The sequence below is a fragment of the Bombina bombina genome, chromosome 1 (assembly GCF_027579735.1).
Source record: "Bombina bombina isolate aBomBom1 chromosome 1, aBomBom1.pri, whole genome shotgun sequence".
Taxonomy (NCBI): domain Eukaryota; kingdom Metazoa; phylum Chordata; class Amphibia; order Anura; family Bombinatoridae; genus Bombina; species Bombina bombina.
In genome coordinates, this window is record NC_069499.1 from 1,167,007,031 (window position 1) to 1,167,024,934 (window position 17,904).

Below are 17,904 nucleotides of genomic sequence, written 5' to 3' on the forward strand. Positions count from 1 at the left end.
TACTTAAAGGGACAGTAAACATAGAAAATAACGTTATATAATTCTGCGCATAGTGCAGAATTATATAACATTATATTAGTGCTAGAGTTATATAACCTAATATTGCCTGCAAAGTTTTATTAAAAAATTGTGTTTTTCAGACCCGCTCTCTGTGCTCTACTGAGCGGGTCTGTTTTTTTTCACTGAGCGCATCTGGCCAGCTGTCTAGTCACAGCCCGGCCCCACCGCGCCATTACACTCAGTGCAGCTCGCTCCTGCTCTGTCTGACAGAGGCCGGGCTGTGACTAGAAAGCTGGCCAGATGCGCTCAGTGAAAAAAACAGACCCGCTCAGTAGAGCTCAGAAGAGCGGGTCTGGAAAACACTATTTTTTAATAAAACTTTGCAGGCAATATTAGGTTATATAACTCAAGCACTAATATAATGTTATATAATTCTGCACTATGCGCAGAATTATATAACATTATTTTCTATGTTTACTGTCCCTTTAAAGAGACATGAAACACACTTTTTTCTTTCTTGATTCAGATAGAATACAATTTTAAACAACTTTCCAATTTACTTCTATTTATTTTGCTTCCTTCTCTTGTTATACTTTGCCGAAAGGTTTATCTAGGCAAGCTTAGGAGCAGCAAATAACCTAGGTTCTAGCTGCTGATTGGTGGCTGCATATATATACCGATTGTCATTGGCTCACCCATCTGTTCAATTACAAACCAGTAGGGCATTGCTGCTCCTTCAACAACTGATACCAAGAGAATGATGCAAATTAGATAATAGATGCAAATTAGAAAGTTGTTTAAAATTGTATTCTCTATCTAAATCATGAAATAAAAAATGTGGGTTCAGTGTCCCTTTAACTACCAGCCACTAAAACAAATTAAATCTAGACTTGTCTTTTGTTATGTGATATGGAATATGTAACAAACATTTTCTCTTCCCAAACTGTATGGAATTAAAAGCAGTGAGAGACCTCCCTGCGTTTGTCTTTTATGCCTTGTTTTTACAGCTGTGGCTCAGTGAAGCTTTTTTGCAGATTAATCACTATGGTTTCAGTGTTTCACAAACAGTCACAGCAATTTCAGAAAAGTATCTCAAGTAAAGCTCAGATATAGAATATTACCTATAGCAATGTGTGTGAACAATATAGTAAACAGCCTGTCTGGATAAGGTGCACCAGAAACACACCCACCTGTTCAGTCGCTGCTCCATTTAACTGTAGTCAAACAGTAAGGTGTCTTTTAACGCTTCATGAACACAAGCTATGGAAACCAGCCAGTGCTGGGACGGCTCACTAACCAGTTTTGTGAAATATTTTCTCAGGGAATAGTGAGTTTGTTTGTTAGAGGGTTTCTGAAATGACCTTTAAATGTTTCTTAGCAAAGTGGACTTTATAGAGAATTGTCTTGTGAGCAACTAGAAAAGTAGCACAGTCATTGTTCTAAATGGAAATAAAACTTGTAACCAGACAGTAGTCTCTGTGTTTTGTGCCAAGCTCAAATACTAATAAAAATCAGAAAGAATTTACTGGTTACTAGGTAAATAATTGCATTTTCACAAGCATTAAAATAGTCCCTTTACTCACCAGACATAGGACCTTATATTACCCAGCAATAACAGAACCTGGATTTACTGTAGAGCTCTTGAATAGAATGTTTTGTTTTTTTTAAAAATAAATGCTTCTTATCTACTCACTGGGTGGGGGGTATTCTGGTATAACCTGAAAAACCACATAATCTGCTCATAACAGCACACAGACACTATATCGAGCAATCACCAAAATACACTCTTCTTATAGACCCCATGTAATCCAGCTGAGTTGCCCCCATACCCCACAGGCATCTGCTACTCACGCCACAAAATGCTGAGTCTCTCAGGGTCCCAGAGAGCTAATTCTTCACCTGAAGGTGCTCCCAGCCTCACTGCAAGGCTGACTCAGGTGACAATACCTTGTGTATTTGCATAGGGAGTGGTTTGGATTCCTCCTGATTGCATTAACCCTGACAGCCTTCTTCTTATAATGCAGGTGCTGAATAGGTCACATAATACAGTAGCTACTGAATGGAAGGAGGACCCCAGGTATTTGAACTTGTATAATTTACATTAACCACTGCAATTACTTCCGTATATAATACTCTAAAACAGTACCATTTGCACCAGATATATATGGATATAATAGTAAAAAAGTAAAAATGAAAGGATGCAGTAATACTATATAATACCCGATGTCTGCCCTAGGGCAGTAACCATGTCTTATACGTAAGCAGACCTACATGGATTGCCATACCTGAGCTGGACTGAAGAGGCATGAGTTATCCACAGAAAAGAAAAATAGTACTTCTGCTGCTTTCCGGATCTCTAGTCATATCTCATGTAAAGTTCTGTAAATAGATTTCAATGAAATAGAAACTATCTATGTATTATAGAATAATGCATTAAAAATACAAATGGAACCTCCTACAAGGAAAGACATTATGACTGTAGCTGAAAAGTAGAATGAAGGGATTATTTAGCAGAAAACATTCAATATATTAAAGGCACATAAAACCCAAGTTTTTTCTTTCATGAATTAAACAGAGCATGCAATTTTAAAGAACTTTCAAATGTATTTCTATTGTCTAAGTTGATTTGTTCTCTTTGTTTAAAAGTTTACCCACCTAGACTCAGAAGCTGCTGATTGGTGGCTGCACATATATGCCACTTGTCATTGGCTTTCAGCTAGCTCCCAGTAGTGCTTTACTGCTCCATTAACAAAGGTACACGTTAATTAGACATTGTATGATCTTTCTGAATCAAGAAAGAGAAAAAAACATAGGTTCCATGTCCCTTAAAGGGACACTGAACCCAATTTTTTTTCTTTTGTGATTCAGAGAGAGCATGCAATTTTAAGGAACTTTCTAATTTACTCCTATTATCAATTTTTCTTCGTTCTCTTGCTATCCTTATTTGAAAAAGAAGGCATCATAGCTATTTTTTGGTTCAGTACACTGGATAGCACTTGTTTATTGGTGGGTGAATTTATCCACCAATCAGCAAAAACAACCCAGGTTGTTCACCAAAAATGGTCCGGCATCTAAATGTACATTCTTGCATTTCAAATAAAAATACCAAGAGAATGAAGAACATTTGATAATAGGAGTAAATTAGAAAGTTGCTTAAAATTGCACGCCCTATCTGAATCACGAAAGAAAAATTGGGTTCAGTGTCCCTTTAAGGATTAAAAATATCTATTTATTGCAGGAGAAAAGAACAAGCAGTTGTGAACTTTATTACAGTAAAAAAAAGAGTGGATGCATGAAACAGGCTTCCAGCAGAAGTGGTATACGCCAATAATGTAATGTGTTCTTGTATGCTAAGACAATATTACCACAATCTTGTAAAAGGAATAGAAATGTTGTGCATTCAGAGATCTCACTGCCCATGACACATGATCTTAGGTAAGAGTTTGGGTAAGGTTTAAAGGGACAGGAAACCCAAACTTTTTTCTTTCATGATTTAAATAGATAATACAATTAAAACTAAAAAAAAATTTCCAATTTACTTTTATTATCAAATTTGCTTCATTCTCATTCTTTGTTGAAAAGATATCTAGATAGGTAGTGTGCACGTCTGGAGCACTACATGACAGGAAATAGTGCTGCCATCTAGTGTTCTTGTTAATGTATAACATTGTTGCAAAACTGCTGCCATATGGTGCTGCAGACACGTGCACACTCCTGAACCAACCTTCCTGCTTTTCAACAAAGAATAACAAGAAAACAATAGAAGTAAATTGGAAAGTTGTTTAAAAATGTATGTTCTATCTAAATCATGAAAGAAAAAGTTGGGGTTTTATGTCCCTTTAACCCCTTGAAAACCAGAAACCATAATGCTATTTTTTTCTGGCAATCATGCAGTTAATGTGAATTCTCCTTCCCTGAAGATACTGCCATCTTTGACATTCCTTAAAGGGACATTATACACTCATTTTTTCTTTGCATAAATGTTTTGTAGATGCTCTATTTATATAGCCCATAAAGTGTTTTTTTTTTAAATAAATGTATAGTTTTGCTTATTTTTAAATAACATTGCTCTGATTTTCAGACTCCTAACCAAGCCCCAAAGTTTTATGTGAATACCGTCAGCTACCTTCTCCAGCTTGCTCCTGTTTGTGTAAAGGGTCTTTTCCAATGCAAAAGAAGGGGGAGGGTCTTATTTGCCACTTGCAGTGGGCTTTCCAGCTACCTTTTCAACAGAGCTAAACTGACAGCTTCTAAGTAAGTTTTTAAACAGTTTTATACTGGATTTTTATATCAGTATCTGTGCATCTTATTCTTTATAGTAGTGTCTACTACATGCAGTTATATGAAAATGAGTGTATACTGTCCCTTTAAGAGGTGATATAACTGCAGCCACATGCAGGCCATTGCAAATCTGCAGGTCTGTCACAACAATATTGCCAATGGTTAGATATTTCTAACAAGACTAGAATTGATTTATAAGTAGATGGGCTAACGAGATTTACTTATCAGGTCGTGTTCTTGGCAATGCATGTACTTGCATGGTCAAAAAAAAATCTAAGCTTTATGACCATAACAGTAAGCATGAAGGAGACTGATATGATAGGAATCTTCAAATAAACTGAGGCCACTATTAACCTTTTAACGCCGTTATGCTGTTCTATTCCGTCATAATTACACTGGGCTTTAGTGCCGTTATGATGAAATAGAACGTCATAACCGTTGGCTGTCCTAAAGCCAACTGCGCTTCAGATGATGTGATCGCGATCTGGAGGGCGTGCCTAGCGTTACAGGGACACCCCCTGACCTGATCCCATTATTGAAATCTCGCGATCGCGTGCACAATCGCAGGATTTCAATTTGTTTACATTGGAACGTTGTTCCAATGTAGACAAATTAACCCTGTTATCAAAGGGTTAAAGCTTAGCAGGAAAGAAAACAAAATCACAGTTTTAGGATTGAGCAGTAAGCCTAAATATTTTGTTCAAAAATTCATTTATTTACTTGGCAAAATAAAGCAAGGAGCTGTCAATATCTTAAAGAAACACTAAACACTAAATAACTGCTAGATAGAATTATGGAGTCAAAGAAAAGATTAGTCTGAGAATAATATAGATGTATTTTTTAAAGTTTCATTATCTACTTATATTGACAAAATAAGTGTAAAGTTTTAGGCCCATATTTATCAAGCTCCGTACGGAGCTTGTGGGCCTGTGTTTCTGGCGAGTCTTCAGACTCGCCAGAAACACAAGCTATGAAGCAGCGGCCTAAAGACTTATATAACCCTGTCCGCCTGCTCTGAGCAGGCGGACAGGAATCGCCGGAAATCAACCCGATCGAGTACGATCGGGTTGATTGACACCTCCCTGATGGCGGCCGATTGGCCGCGAGTCAGCAGGGGGCGGCGTTGCACCAGCAGTTCTTGTGAGCTGCTGGTTCAATGTTAAATGCGGAGAGCGTATTGCTCTCGGCATTTAGCGAGGTCTTGTGGACCTGATCTGCACTGTCGGATCAGGTCTACAAGACATTTGACAAATAGAGGCCATTGTGTCTATAATACAATGGGTGCTGCCATATTGTAACTTAGGTTACCATCTCTGCTGTGGCCAATTAGGGACAGTTATACATAGGTCACTAGAGTGTGCAGCAAATGGCTGTGTGGAATATATAACAGTGTTCTGCACTTACACTTCTAACAGGAACTGAAAAGCACATTATTGTCAGAACAACATTACAGAATAAATAATGCAAAGTTTTTTTTTATATACATGACTTATCATTATATATTATCAAATGTTTAATGTCACTTTAAAATTCTTCTAGTCCCAGGAAAAAGCTTTCTAGTTTGCTAGTACAATATACATTTTGGATTCACTGTATGCTAAATATTATTATGCATTTATTTATAGATTTATTTTTTGGCGCATAATACTTCTAACATGAAACTAGAAGTAACATTTGTTTGTGTGTGTTTTGTTTATTTGATCTGTTGCATTACATTTGTAAAGCAAAAAATGAAAATGAAACAATCAAAGTGATCTTCTCTTTTGTTCACATATAAATTATGATTTGGGATATACTCTGCCATTTTATGAACACAAAATAACCAACATAAATTATTTTACACCTGTATAAATATAGGGAATTTCATAATTAATTAAAAATTAAAATTCATGAGAAACAATTAGGCTAAACCGGGTTCAAACTTGTAACTAGGCCTGTGCATTTAGGAGTTTTCTTAAGTGACAAATGTGAAAGAAGGCGGCCACTCATGGCCTTCAGCTCTTTTTGGAGCCAGATTTCTTCTTGTGAGATCCCAGTAGAGCATTGTTGTTCCTTCAAAAAAGGATACCAAAAAAAATGAAAGAAAATTTAACAATAGAAATAAATAGGAAAGTTGTTTAAAAGGATTTGCTCTATCAAATCATAAAAAAATGTTTGGGTTTCATGTTCCTTTAACTCAGCACATTGCCATTAATGAAATATCTTAATGTTTCCTTATATTAAAAATGTGGTGCGAGTGTATATACACTGCTCAAAAAAATAAAGGGAACACTAAAATAACACATCCTAGATCTGAATGAATAAAATATTCTAATTAAATACTTTGTTCTTTACATAGTTGAATGTGCTGACAACAAAATCACACAAAAATTAAAAAATGGAAATCAAAATTTTCAACCCATGGAGGTCTGGATTTGGAGTCACACTCAAAATGAAAGTGGAAAAACACACTACAGGCAGATCCAACTTTGATGTAATGTCCTTAAAACAAGTCAAAATGAGGCTCAGTAGTGTGTGTGGCCTCCACGTGCCTGTATGACCAACCTACAACGCCTGTGCATGCTCCTGATGAGGTGGCGGATGGTCTCCTGAGGGATCTCCTCCCAGACCTGGACTAAAGCATCCACCAACTCCTGGACAGTCTGTGGTGCAAAGTGAAGTTGGTGGATGGAGCGAGACATGATGTCCCAGATGTGCTCAATTGGATTCAGGTCTGGGGAACGGGAGGGCCAGTCCATAGCATCAATGCCTTCATCTTGCAGGAACTGCTGACACACTCCAGCCACATGAGGTCTAACATTGTCTTGCATTAGGAGGAACCCAGGGCCAACCGCACCAGCATATGGTCTCACAAGGGGTCTGAGGATCTCATCTTGATACCTAATGGCAGTCAGGCTACCTCTGGCGAGCACATGGAGGGCTGTTCGGCCCCTCAAAGAAATGCCACCCCACACCATTACTGACCCACTGCCAAACTGGCCATGCTGGAGGATCTTGCAGGCAGCAGAACGTTCTCCACGGCATCTCCAGACTGTCACGTCTGTCAAATGTGCTCAGTGTGCCCCTGCTTTCATCTGTGAAGAGCACAGGGCGCCAGTGGCGAATTTGCCAGTCTTGGTGTTCTCTGGCAAATGTCAAACGTCCTGCACGGTATTGGACTGTAAGCACAACCCCCACCTGTTGACGTTGGGTCCTCATACCACCCTCATGGAGTCTGTTTCTGACCATTTGAGCAGACACATGCACATTTGTGGCCTGCTGGAGGTCATTTTGCAGGGCTCTGGCAGTGCTCCTCCTGTTCCTCCTTGCACAAAGGCGGAGGTAGCGGTCCTGCTGCTGGGTTGTTGCCCTCCTACGGCCTCCTCCACGTCTCCTGATGTACTGGCCTGTCTCCTGGTAGCGCCTCCATGCTCTGGACACTACGCTGACAGACACAGCAATCCTTCTTGCCACAGCTCGCACTGATGTGCCATCCTGGATGAGCTGCACTACCTGAGCCACTTGTGTGGGTTGTAGACTCCGTCTCATGCTACCACTAGAGTGCAAGCACCACCAGCATTCAAAAGTGACCATAACATCAGCCAGAAAGCATAGGAACTGAGAAGTGGTCTGTGGTCACCACCTGCAGAACCACTCCTTTATTGGGGGTGTCTTGCTAATTGCCTATAATTTCCACCTGTTGTCTATCCCATTTGCACAACAGCATGTGAAATTGATTGTCACTCAGTGTTGCTTCCTAAGTGGACAGTTTGATTTCACAGAAGTGTGATTGACTTGGAGATACATTGTGTTGTTTAAGTGTTCCCTTTATTTTTTTGAGCAGTGTATATATATATATATATATATATATATATATATGTGTGAGTTATGGGTAAAGTCAGAAATCCGTAATGCTAGGATTACTCAAGCGGCTGTGGGTAAAGCCTGATTTACTGGAATTCAGCTGTGGGTAAAGCCTGATGTACTGTAATTTGCCCCCCTTCAACCATCCAGGCAGAGATGAAAAAATAGTGAAAATGGGGGGATTACAGTGCATCTTATATATGCAGGGCCGGATTTACCATTAGGCAGAGTAGGAATCAGCCTACAGACGCCTTCCATAGAGGGGCGCCTGTCTCTCTGCTCCATATGCTTTTTCTGCACACCTCTGCGGCTCTGCCCTCACTCACCATAGTAGATAATAACTTTGCCCTAAACAAAGATGGATGGCCACGCTGGCCAGTCCAGTCCATTTCTCCAGTGAATGCGGACAGAACAGCCAGAGTGGCCTTGGAGTAAGTGTGTGGGGGTTGGTTCTTTTATGGGGAGTGACAGTGAGTGACTATTTGTGCGCAATTACAGAGTGCTCTGAGTGCACGGTGGGCATGTATCAGCAGCAGCAGCAGCAGCGGCTGTCAAAATCAAAATGACAGATTGTACAGTCATAGGGCAGTCTTTCATATAAAATACCATAGGTATGAATATTATTGCTAAATAGCAAAATGCCAGGGCTGTTGCACAGGATAAACACACTTTAAAAAAAACAACTGACCCTTGGTTGATTGTGCACATTGCAGGCTTGGTCAGCAAAGTTTCTAAATGAAGCCCCAGTCTAGACAACTTGCCCTTTTATTGTATAAATTATATTAAAAAAAATACTCTTCTGACTGGAATCTCTTCATACTGGGCAAATACTGTCTGGTCATGGACTGCCTTTTATGCAAAATTAGCAGCTGCTGTAAATAAAATCATAATTCTATAAAGTTTTAGGCTGTATCTATAGGTTCATACATGTGAACCAGAAGCGCATGGGAGGAGCTTTAGATTTTGGTGCCTACAAGCACCTGGGCTGTAAATCCGGCCCTGTATATATGTTTGATTCAGTGACTCAATCAGTCTGAGGGGATTTATGATCTTACATCGGGCTTTACCCACAGCCGCTTGGGTTATCCTAGCATTACCCGGGTAATGCTAGGATAACCCAATATCTGACTTTACCCACAATATGTATATATATATATATATATATATATATATATATATATATATATATATATATATATTGTGTATATATATATATATATATTCAGAGGGATGTGTTATGCAGTACTTGAATGATCTTTAGTATATGATTGACATTGCCTAACAAGACGCATAATTAGGAGGTCCTGGTACAGAGTTAAGGATTACTAGCACAGTGCTTCTCTCCCTTACTACATGTGCAGAGAGTCTAACCATACTCCCAGCTGTCTTGCCAGTATGTACCAGGGGCAGGGGCTCATGCAAAGGCTTCCTGTCTTTTCAGGAAGCTCACTTCACACCACTGTGCACTGAATGCTGGAAACTATAGACTAGAACTGCAGTGGTGTAATACTGAGAGTGAAATAGGAAACTACAACTTCCAGCATGCTGTGCAACTTCCTGTGTGCTGTGCTTTTTCCTCTGAAAGGGAGCTTATTTGTACTTGAGGTGGGGGGAAAATCCAGGGGCAGGTGCTCCGTCAACACCCATGGGTGCTGCCATGTTAAAACCAAAAACTATTTATCTCTCACTTTTGCTGAGGACAATTAGAAACAGATATTAACAGGCAATAAAATGTACAATCACTGTACTGTGCAAACAGTTGCTAAGGAAAAACTTTGTTAGAAAACTACTTTAGCATTACCATATTCCCATTCCTCCCAACCTTCCCACATTCTGTAGTATTGTTACAGGTTGGGTGGCCGCCTTTAGCCTCTCAGTGTCCCAGTTTTAAGGGGATAACTGAGCCCAGCCTGTACATGCCAATGGACCACCAAGACATGCTCTATGCCCTCTGTAATCCCATCCATCCAAACATAACCCTGCACCTCCCACACATGGTCCCACACACAAGTGGTGCACAGTCCTTTTATATTTACATTTTTTGAGTCACCAGCTCCTACTGAGCATGTGCAAGAATTTACAGAATATACATAAATGCATTTGTGATTGGCTGATGGCTGTCGCATGGTACAGGAGGAGTGAAAATAGACATAACTTTGAAATGTGTCAGAAAAAGATCTACTACTCATTTGAAGTGCACACTAAGTGCTATTGCGTTGTCTTGTTATCATGTATTTGTTGATTATGCAAATCTACTGTATTTACTGGTTCTTTAAACAGTTATAGGCAAAAACTGAAACGATACAGTTATATAGTTCAGACTGTGGAGCTGATAATGTATGATGAATAGAGGTGACTCATTGTACCAAATAACTATATTACCACTCTGCTGTATGTTGCATTTTGTTTTTAATTGCGTGCCATCCAGTTACTATGGCAACAACAGCAATTTTGCAGTAGACCTGAGAGAACACCATTTAAATCTCCACTGTTATTTAGGTTGTGAGGTTTGATATGGGGAATATGAGGATGGGGCTAACACAAAATGTTACATTATAAGTTACCACACTGCCATGCTCGTCTCAGGGATACTTTTCATCTTCATCAGAAAATACAGAAAGACAGAAATAGTGCTCATTTATAGGTAAATACATAATCGCTCCCAAATATAAAGTGTGTAAATGTGCAAAACATTCATGGAAGCAGTGCTGCATAGGTAATGTGAGCATGCACATTCAGCCTCAACAGTAAGACCATTACAACTTCTGATTGGCTGTAACACTCTGCCTTTTGAAGAAGAAATAAATGTGTGCCAAGCTAGTAGAATACACAAGCTACGTTTATGTAGGGGGGGGGGATTATATAAAAGCTTAAAAGAAAAGTTTTGATATGTTAAAGTGAAGGTCCATTTTAATGAATTAGTACCTTTTAATCCTGAATGTCTCTCCAGCGATTCCCCCGACCGACGGAAGCCTCTGCAGACGTCAGAAATGACGAATCAGGCTTCCTCCAATCACAGCTTTCCCCCCGGGGGAATCTTGGCCTGATGCAACGCTGTGATTGGAGGGAGCCGGATTCGTCATTTTGGACCCGCAAAGACGGCTTGCGACGGGCGGAGGAAGTGCTGGAGCGGCTGTCTGGATTAAAAGGTAAGTTTTTTAAGAAAACAGTGAAATGTCAATTTTGATGAATTAAAGTGCCCTTGTTTTTAATAGGTTTATTAAAAACAGGGCACTAATTAATCAAAATGGACCTTCACTTTAAAGCAAATATTAGGTAGAAACTGAATTGTTTACTCGTATACATGAAATAAATGGTACAATTTGTGATTTAAAGCAGTTAATTGATCACATACCACTCAGTAAAATACAGTACACTATATGGTTTTCATTAGAGTGAATGTGAATTATACATATGAAACATTATTTTAACATGTTAAAAATATTTTTGTATGCAAAAGGTTAAGTTAAATTAAATAGATTTAAAATTCATTGAGACTGTAATATAAAGTGTTTAAAGGGACAGTCTACACCAGGATATGTATTGTTTTAAAAGATAGATAATCCCTTTATTACCCATTCCCTAGTTTTGCATAACCAACACAGTCATATTAATACACTTTTTACCTCTGTGATTACCTTGTATCTATGCCTCTGCCCCTTATTTCAGTTCTTTTGACAGACTTGCATTTTAGCCAATCTTTGCTTGCTCCTAGGAACTCCACATGCGTGAGCACAGTGTTATCTATATGAAACACATGAACTAACACCTAGTGGTGAAAAACTGTAAAAATGCCCTGAGCGGCCTTCAAGGGCTTAGAAATTAGCATATGAACCGCCTAGATTTAGCTTTCAAATAAGAATAACAAGAGAACAAAGCAAAATTGGTGATAGAAGTAAATTGTTTAACATTGCATGCCCTATCTGAATAATGAAAGTTTGTTTTGGACTAGACTGTCCCTTTAATTATATATAGTAACAATCTCAGAACTTTGTGGGTACACACAGCAACCTTCACAAGCCTAACCCTGCAATATGTCTGCCCCTAACTGACCTCAGCAGAGATGATCAGATAAGGATCTGGAAAACCATGGACGTTTGTTAACAAAATAATAGTGGTTTCCATAGACAAAATAGGATTGGCTTCTTCAAAAAAAAGCAAGTGGTGCGTTATGAAGTTTTACTATTGAAAATCAATTACAGATAGAGCATGTTCTTAATCTGTTTGGAAAACTTCCACACTCTGTTGGTATGTTAAAGGGATAGTCTAGTCTAAATGAAACTTTCATTATCCAGATAGAGCATGCAATTTTAAGCAACTTTCTAATTTATTCCTATTATCAATTTGTCTTTGTTATCTTGGTATCTTTATTCGAAAAAGCAAGAATGTAAACTTAGGAGCTGGCCCATTTTTGTTTCAGCACCTGGGAAGCATAAAATAAAATAGGATAAACTTGTACAAAAAAGGTGATATATAAGATAAGTGTACACAAATCAGTCACAAAACAAAAAAAAAGTCAATACAAATGTGAAAACATGTGATTGGTGTCTAAATGTAGCCACCAATGAGCAAGCGCTACCCAGGTGCTGAAACAAAAATGGACCGGCTCCTAAGATTTACATTCCTGCTTTTTGAAATAAATACACCAAGAACAAAGAAAAATTGATAATTGAGAAAATGAGAAAGTTGCTTAAAATTGCATGCTCTATCTGAATCATGAAAGTTTCATTTTGACTACACTATCCCTTTAATATGTTTGAAAATCTACAGAAAAACTCTGGCAGCAACCAGGTGTTATAGCTTCCTTTAACAGAAAGTCCATAACTGTACACAGCTGGAGCGGCCTAAAGCAAAAAACCTAAATACGCCACTGGCTTGGGATAAAAGATCAGAGGCTGAAAAGGAAGATCTATACAGCTATATTGATGCACACTGTTTACTTCACACGCTATGGATAGGATCCACCATTTAAAAAAAAAAAAACATTTAATCTTTATTTTAAATACATGAAATAAAAATACTTTCATACCAAATTAAATGCATTAAAAATGCTGTACTTCTAATACATTTGAATAGCTTTGAAAAAGAAGCCAAAACTGTCTGACATGAATATGAAGTGTTGGCATAGTAATCTCAAATGCATTGAATTTTTGTCCTAACCTTGTACAGTGCATACACATTGCATAATCAGGGTGTGTTATTCCACTGATGAAAGAAAATTTATATAAAAGTATTTGTTATATATCCTGATAGCAGGTATAAGAAAATTTACAAACAACAAGTTACCTAGTCTGTCTAAAAAGTAAAAATTGCCCACAGATCTTTTGTAACATATAAATGCTATTCTCAAGAGGAATACTATATACTTCTAGTAGTACATATTTCTATACTAGGGGGCCAATTTCCGATCGGGTTGATTGACACCCCCTGCTAGCGGACGATTGGCCGTGAATCTGCAGGGGGCGGCATTGCACAAGCAGTTCACTAGAGCTGCTTGTGCAATGTTAAATGCCAACAGCGTATGCTGTGGGCCATCAGCGATGTCTGGCGGACATGATATGCTACAGCAAATCAGGTCTACCAGACATTGATACATCGGCCACTAGGTGTTTTGGAAGCTAATGTATTTTGGGCTCTCCACAGATGGAAACATGATCCTTGGGATATCCATAAAGTTATCATGGGAATAAGTGTCATACACAATAATAAACAGATTCATTTGCCCAAAAATTTAAGCATCAGTGTTCAGAGGTGTAAGCATTAAGCTGGTCACAGAAAAATACATGCAGGTGAGAGTTCTTAACTATATAGACCATTAGGAAATCTTTATCATACCCAAGCCCAGCAATAAAACAATGAACAAATCCTTAAACACAGGTAACGACACTTTACTTATGGAGTAATAAACATTCCTTACATAGATCAAAAAGTATAAATTATTTTAACTAAGATGATGAGCAGAGACATATTTTTTATGATTCTGTATTTACAAGATACTAGTTACAACAACTTTAAAGGGATAGGACACCCTACATTTTTAATTCATGATTTGAATAGAACAACTTTCCAATTTACTTCTATTATCAAATTTGCTTTATTCTCTTGTTATCCTTTGCTCAAAGAACAACATTGCACTACTGACAGCTAGCTGGACACATCTAGTTAGCCAATCACAAGAGACAAATATGTGCAGGCACCAATCAGCAGCTAGCTCCCATAGGATAGGATATGTGCATATTATTTTTTCAACAAGGGATACCAAAAGAACAAAGTAGATTTGAAAATGAAAGTACATTTAAAAGTGTCTTGAAATTACATGCTCTATCCAAATCAAATCATGCAAGTTTAATTTTGACTTTCTTATCCCTTTAACTATAATCAGCTATTCCATGGCATATAGTGGTGCAGAGCATTTTGTATTAGGCACTTCAACCCGTTGGTTGTCAAAGAGTTACACAAAGGTAACCATGAATGGATTGACATACTTAGTGTAGCGTATAGAGCAGTGAACCATCATACAGAAGTGTCTGTGCATGGTCAGCCCCTGGTTATACTCAGGAGTGTATATTGCTCTAGACCTACAAAACCTGTCCTAGGACAGCAGTGTGTGTGTGCATGTGCGTGTGTGCATACATGTGTGTGTACGTGTGCATGTGTGTATACGTCTGTGTGTACATGTGCATGTGTGTGTATACACGTGTTTGCATGTGTGTATACATGTGTGTACATGTGCATGTGTGTATACATGTGTGTGCATGTATGTGTGTATACATAGGTGTATATATGTATGTATACATGTGTGTGTGCATGTGTGTATACATGTGCATGTGTGTATACATGTATGTATACATGTGTGTGCATGTGTGTATACATGTATGTATACATGTGTTCATGTGCATGTGTGTATCCATGTGTGAGTGTGTGCATGTGTGTATACATGTGTACATGTGTGTAGACTTTTGTGTACATGTGTGTAGACTTTTGTGTGTATGTGTGTATACATGTGCGTGTGTGTATACATGTGTGTAGGCATGTGTGTATGTGTGTATACATGTGCGTGTTTGTATACATGTGTGTAGACATGTGTGTAAACATGTGCGTGTGTGTATACATGTGTGTGCGTGTGTGTATACATGGTTGTATATATGTATGTATACATGTGTGTGTATACATGTGCGTGTGTGTATACATGTTTGTGCGTTTGTGTATACATGTGTGTGTGTATACATGGGTGTATATATGTATGTATACATGTGTGTATACATGTGTGTGTGTGTGTATATACATGTGTGTGTGTGTGTATACATGTGTGTGTGTGTGTATATACATGTGTGTGTATATAAATGTATAGATTACTATCTATGAGCTAAATGTGAAGAAACAAGTCTTATACATGCAGTGCCCCTAGGCACAGATTTCACGCATGACAGAAATAGTCACTGGCTACAAGCGTATTTGTGCTGAAGCACAGGCTGCAAATCCTCCTCGGTAGCTTTTGAGTGATGAACTGAGCAGCCAATTTTATAACCAACCAAATTTAAAGGGATATGAAACCCAAAAAAATTACTTCATGGTTTTGATAGAAAATAAACATTTTAAAAAGTTTCCAATTTTCTTCTATTATCAATTTTGCTGTGTTCTCTTTCTTTGTTGAAGAGATATCTAGATAGGTAGCGTGCACATGTATGAAGCACTACCTGACAGGAAATAGTGCTGCCATCTAGTGCTCTTGTCAGTGAGTAACATCATTGCAACACTGCTGCCATATTGTACTGCAGACACGTGCACACTCCTGATTTACCTTCCTGCTTTTCAACAAAGGATGACAGGAGAACAAATAACATATGATAATAGAAGTGAATTGGTATGACCCGCTCACAAACATTATTTTTCTGTTACTTTAAAATTAGTTTAAATGTAAACGTTTTAATGCTTAATGACTACATTTTATATGCATTATATATTTTTATTTAAAGGGACATGAAACCCAAATGTTTTCTTTCATGATTTAGAAAGAGCATACAATTATAAACAACTTTCTACTTTACTTCTATTATCTATTTTGCTTCATTCTCTTGATATTCTTTGCTGAAAAGCATATCTAGATATGCTTAGTAGCTGCTGATTGGTAGCTGCACATAGATGCCTCCTGTGATTGGTTCACCGTCTGCATTGCTATTTCTTCATTAAAGTATATCTAAAGAAGGAAGCAAATTAGGTAATAGAAGTAAATTGGAATGTTGTTTAAAATTATATTCTCTACCTTAATCATGAAAGAAAATGTTTGGGTATAGTGTCCCTTTAACTACTTATCTGGGTTTTATTACAATGCAATAAACACTGATACAATGTATGACTTCTCATGCCTAACACACTTACAGGTAAGTGGGCACGATATACCATTTCACACCAACAGTGTAGTGCTATGTGTAAGTCCATATTGGGAATTAATGACATACCTCAGTTTGGGGCCTGGCTGCTTCACGTTCTTTTTTGTAATCCTCCACTATGGTTAAAGATGCAGTACTTTCCCTTATTTTAGCTGACTGTGCTGGTGTCTCCAAATGTATTTTCTCAAGATCATTGAGGGATTGGGTAGATCTCAGGTTGGGTTGATTGTCCATTGGGCTCAGGAAGCTGATGCGCTTTTTGTCATTGAGAATTTTCTTGGAGTTATGGAATGTTCTTAAAGGGCTAAACATTAAATCTTGTTTTTCTGTGTTTTCAGCTGTTGGAATAAATGCCACAGAATCTTCTGACATAGAGAGAAATGAGATACGCTTTGCACCAGCTTCTGGCATAGATTTACCCACACCCACCCGCTTTAGCACACCTGCTGGCAAGGTGTTATTGGCATTTAATGACGGCACACTGGATACTGGCAAGGTGTTATTGGCATTTAATGACGGCACACTGGATACTGGCAAGGTATTACTCACAGAAGCCTTCTGCTCACCAGATCCTGCTGTGGAGATATTGAATGCTGGCAGGGTATGACTGGCATTAGCCTTTGGCTCATTGACTGCTGGCAGTTTATTACTAGGGTTAACCTGCTGTACACATGCTGTTGGAAGTGTGTTAACAGTACTGATTTGCTGCACACTGGTTGATGTCAACTTTGTACCATAAATAGCTTGTGGCCCTCTGGCTGTTGGCAAGGTATTAACTTGTTGTGTACTGGCTGTTGGTAGTGAGCTACCAGAACTGATCTGCTGCTCACTGGTTGCTGGCAGCTTGGTGCCAGATGCGGTCTGTGAGACTCTGGCTGCTGGCAAGGTATTAACTTGTTGTGTACTGGCTGTTGGTAGTGAGCTACCAGAACTCATCTGCTGTACATTGGCTGCTGGCAATTTGCTACCAGAAGTGGCTTGTGGCACTTTGGATGCTGGCAAGGTGTTACCAGTAACAGCATGCTGTATTGTTATTTCTGGAAAGGTGTCCTCAGGTGGCAGAAAAGCATAACTATACTGGGGAGCCATTAAACTTTCCCTTTTCTTCTCAGGCTGATTCACGACAGGCTGAGAGTCATTTGTTCTCTGATAAATATGGGGCAGTACTTTGACATATTTAGCTGGGATATAAAAAGGTTTTGACTTATTATTAAGACTTACATGCCACCAGTGCTCATTTGTCCTTTTTAGAAGTATATACCTCTCATTGGGCTTGATAGAGACCACTGTTCCATCTTTTGCTGTATATTCAAACTCATATTCTACAAGAACATACTCCTTCTCTAGAGACCCTGCTGTCTCCATCCCGACCTTCTGGATACAACCTGGA

The 17,904-nt window shown here is 38.5% G+C and overlaps 1 protein-coding gene across 2 annotated transcripts in view; it reads right to left on the reverse strand.

Annotated features, from left to right (window-relative positions):
* ARHGAP27 (Rho GTPase activating protein 27) overlaps positions 1-17,904 on the reverse strand; it is a 244,516-nt gene that overhangs the window by 159,723 nt on the left and 66,889 nt on the right. For both annotated transcript variants that reach the window (XM_053699608.1, XM_053699609.1), the window contains exon 2: positions 16,584-17,899. In XM_053699608.1, coding sequence (XP_053555583.1) covers positions 16,584-17,879 — 1,296 coding nt within the window. In that variant the 5' untranslated portion in view covers positions 17,880-17,899. The remainder of the gene's footprint in view (positions 1-16,583; positions 17,900-17,904) is intronic.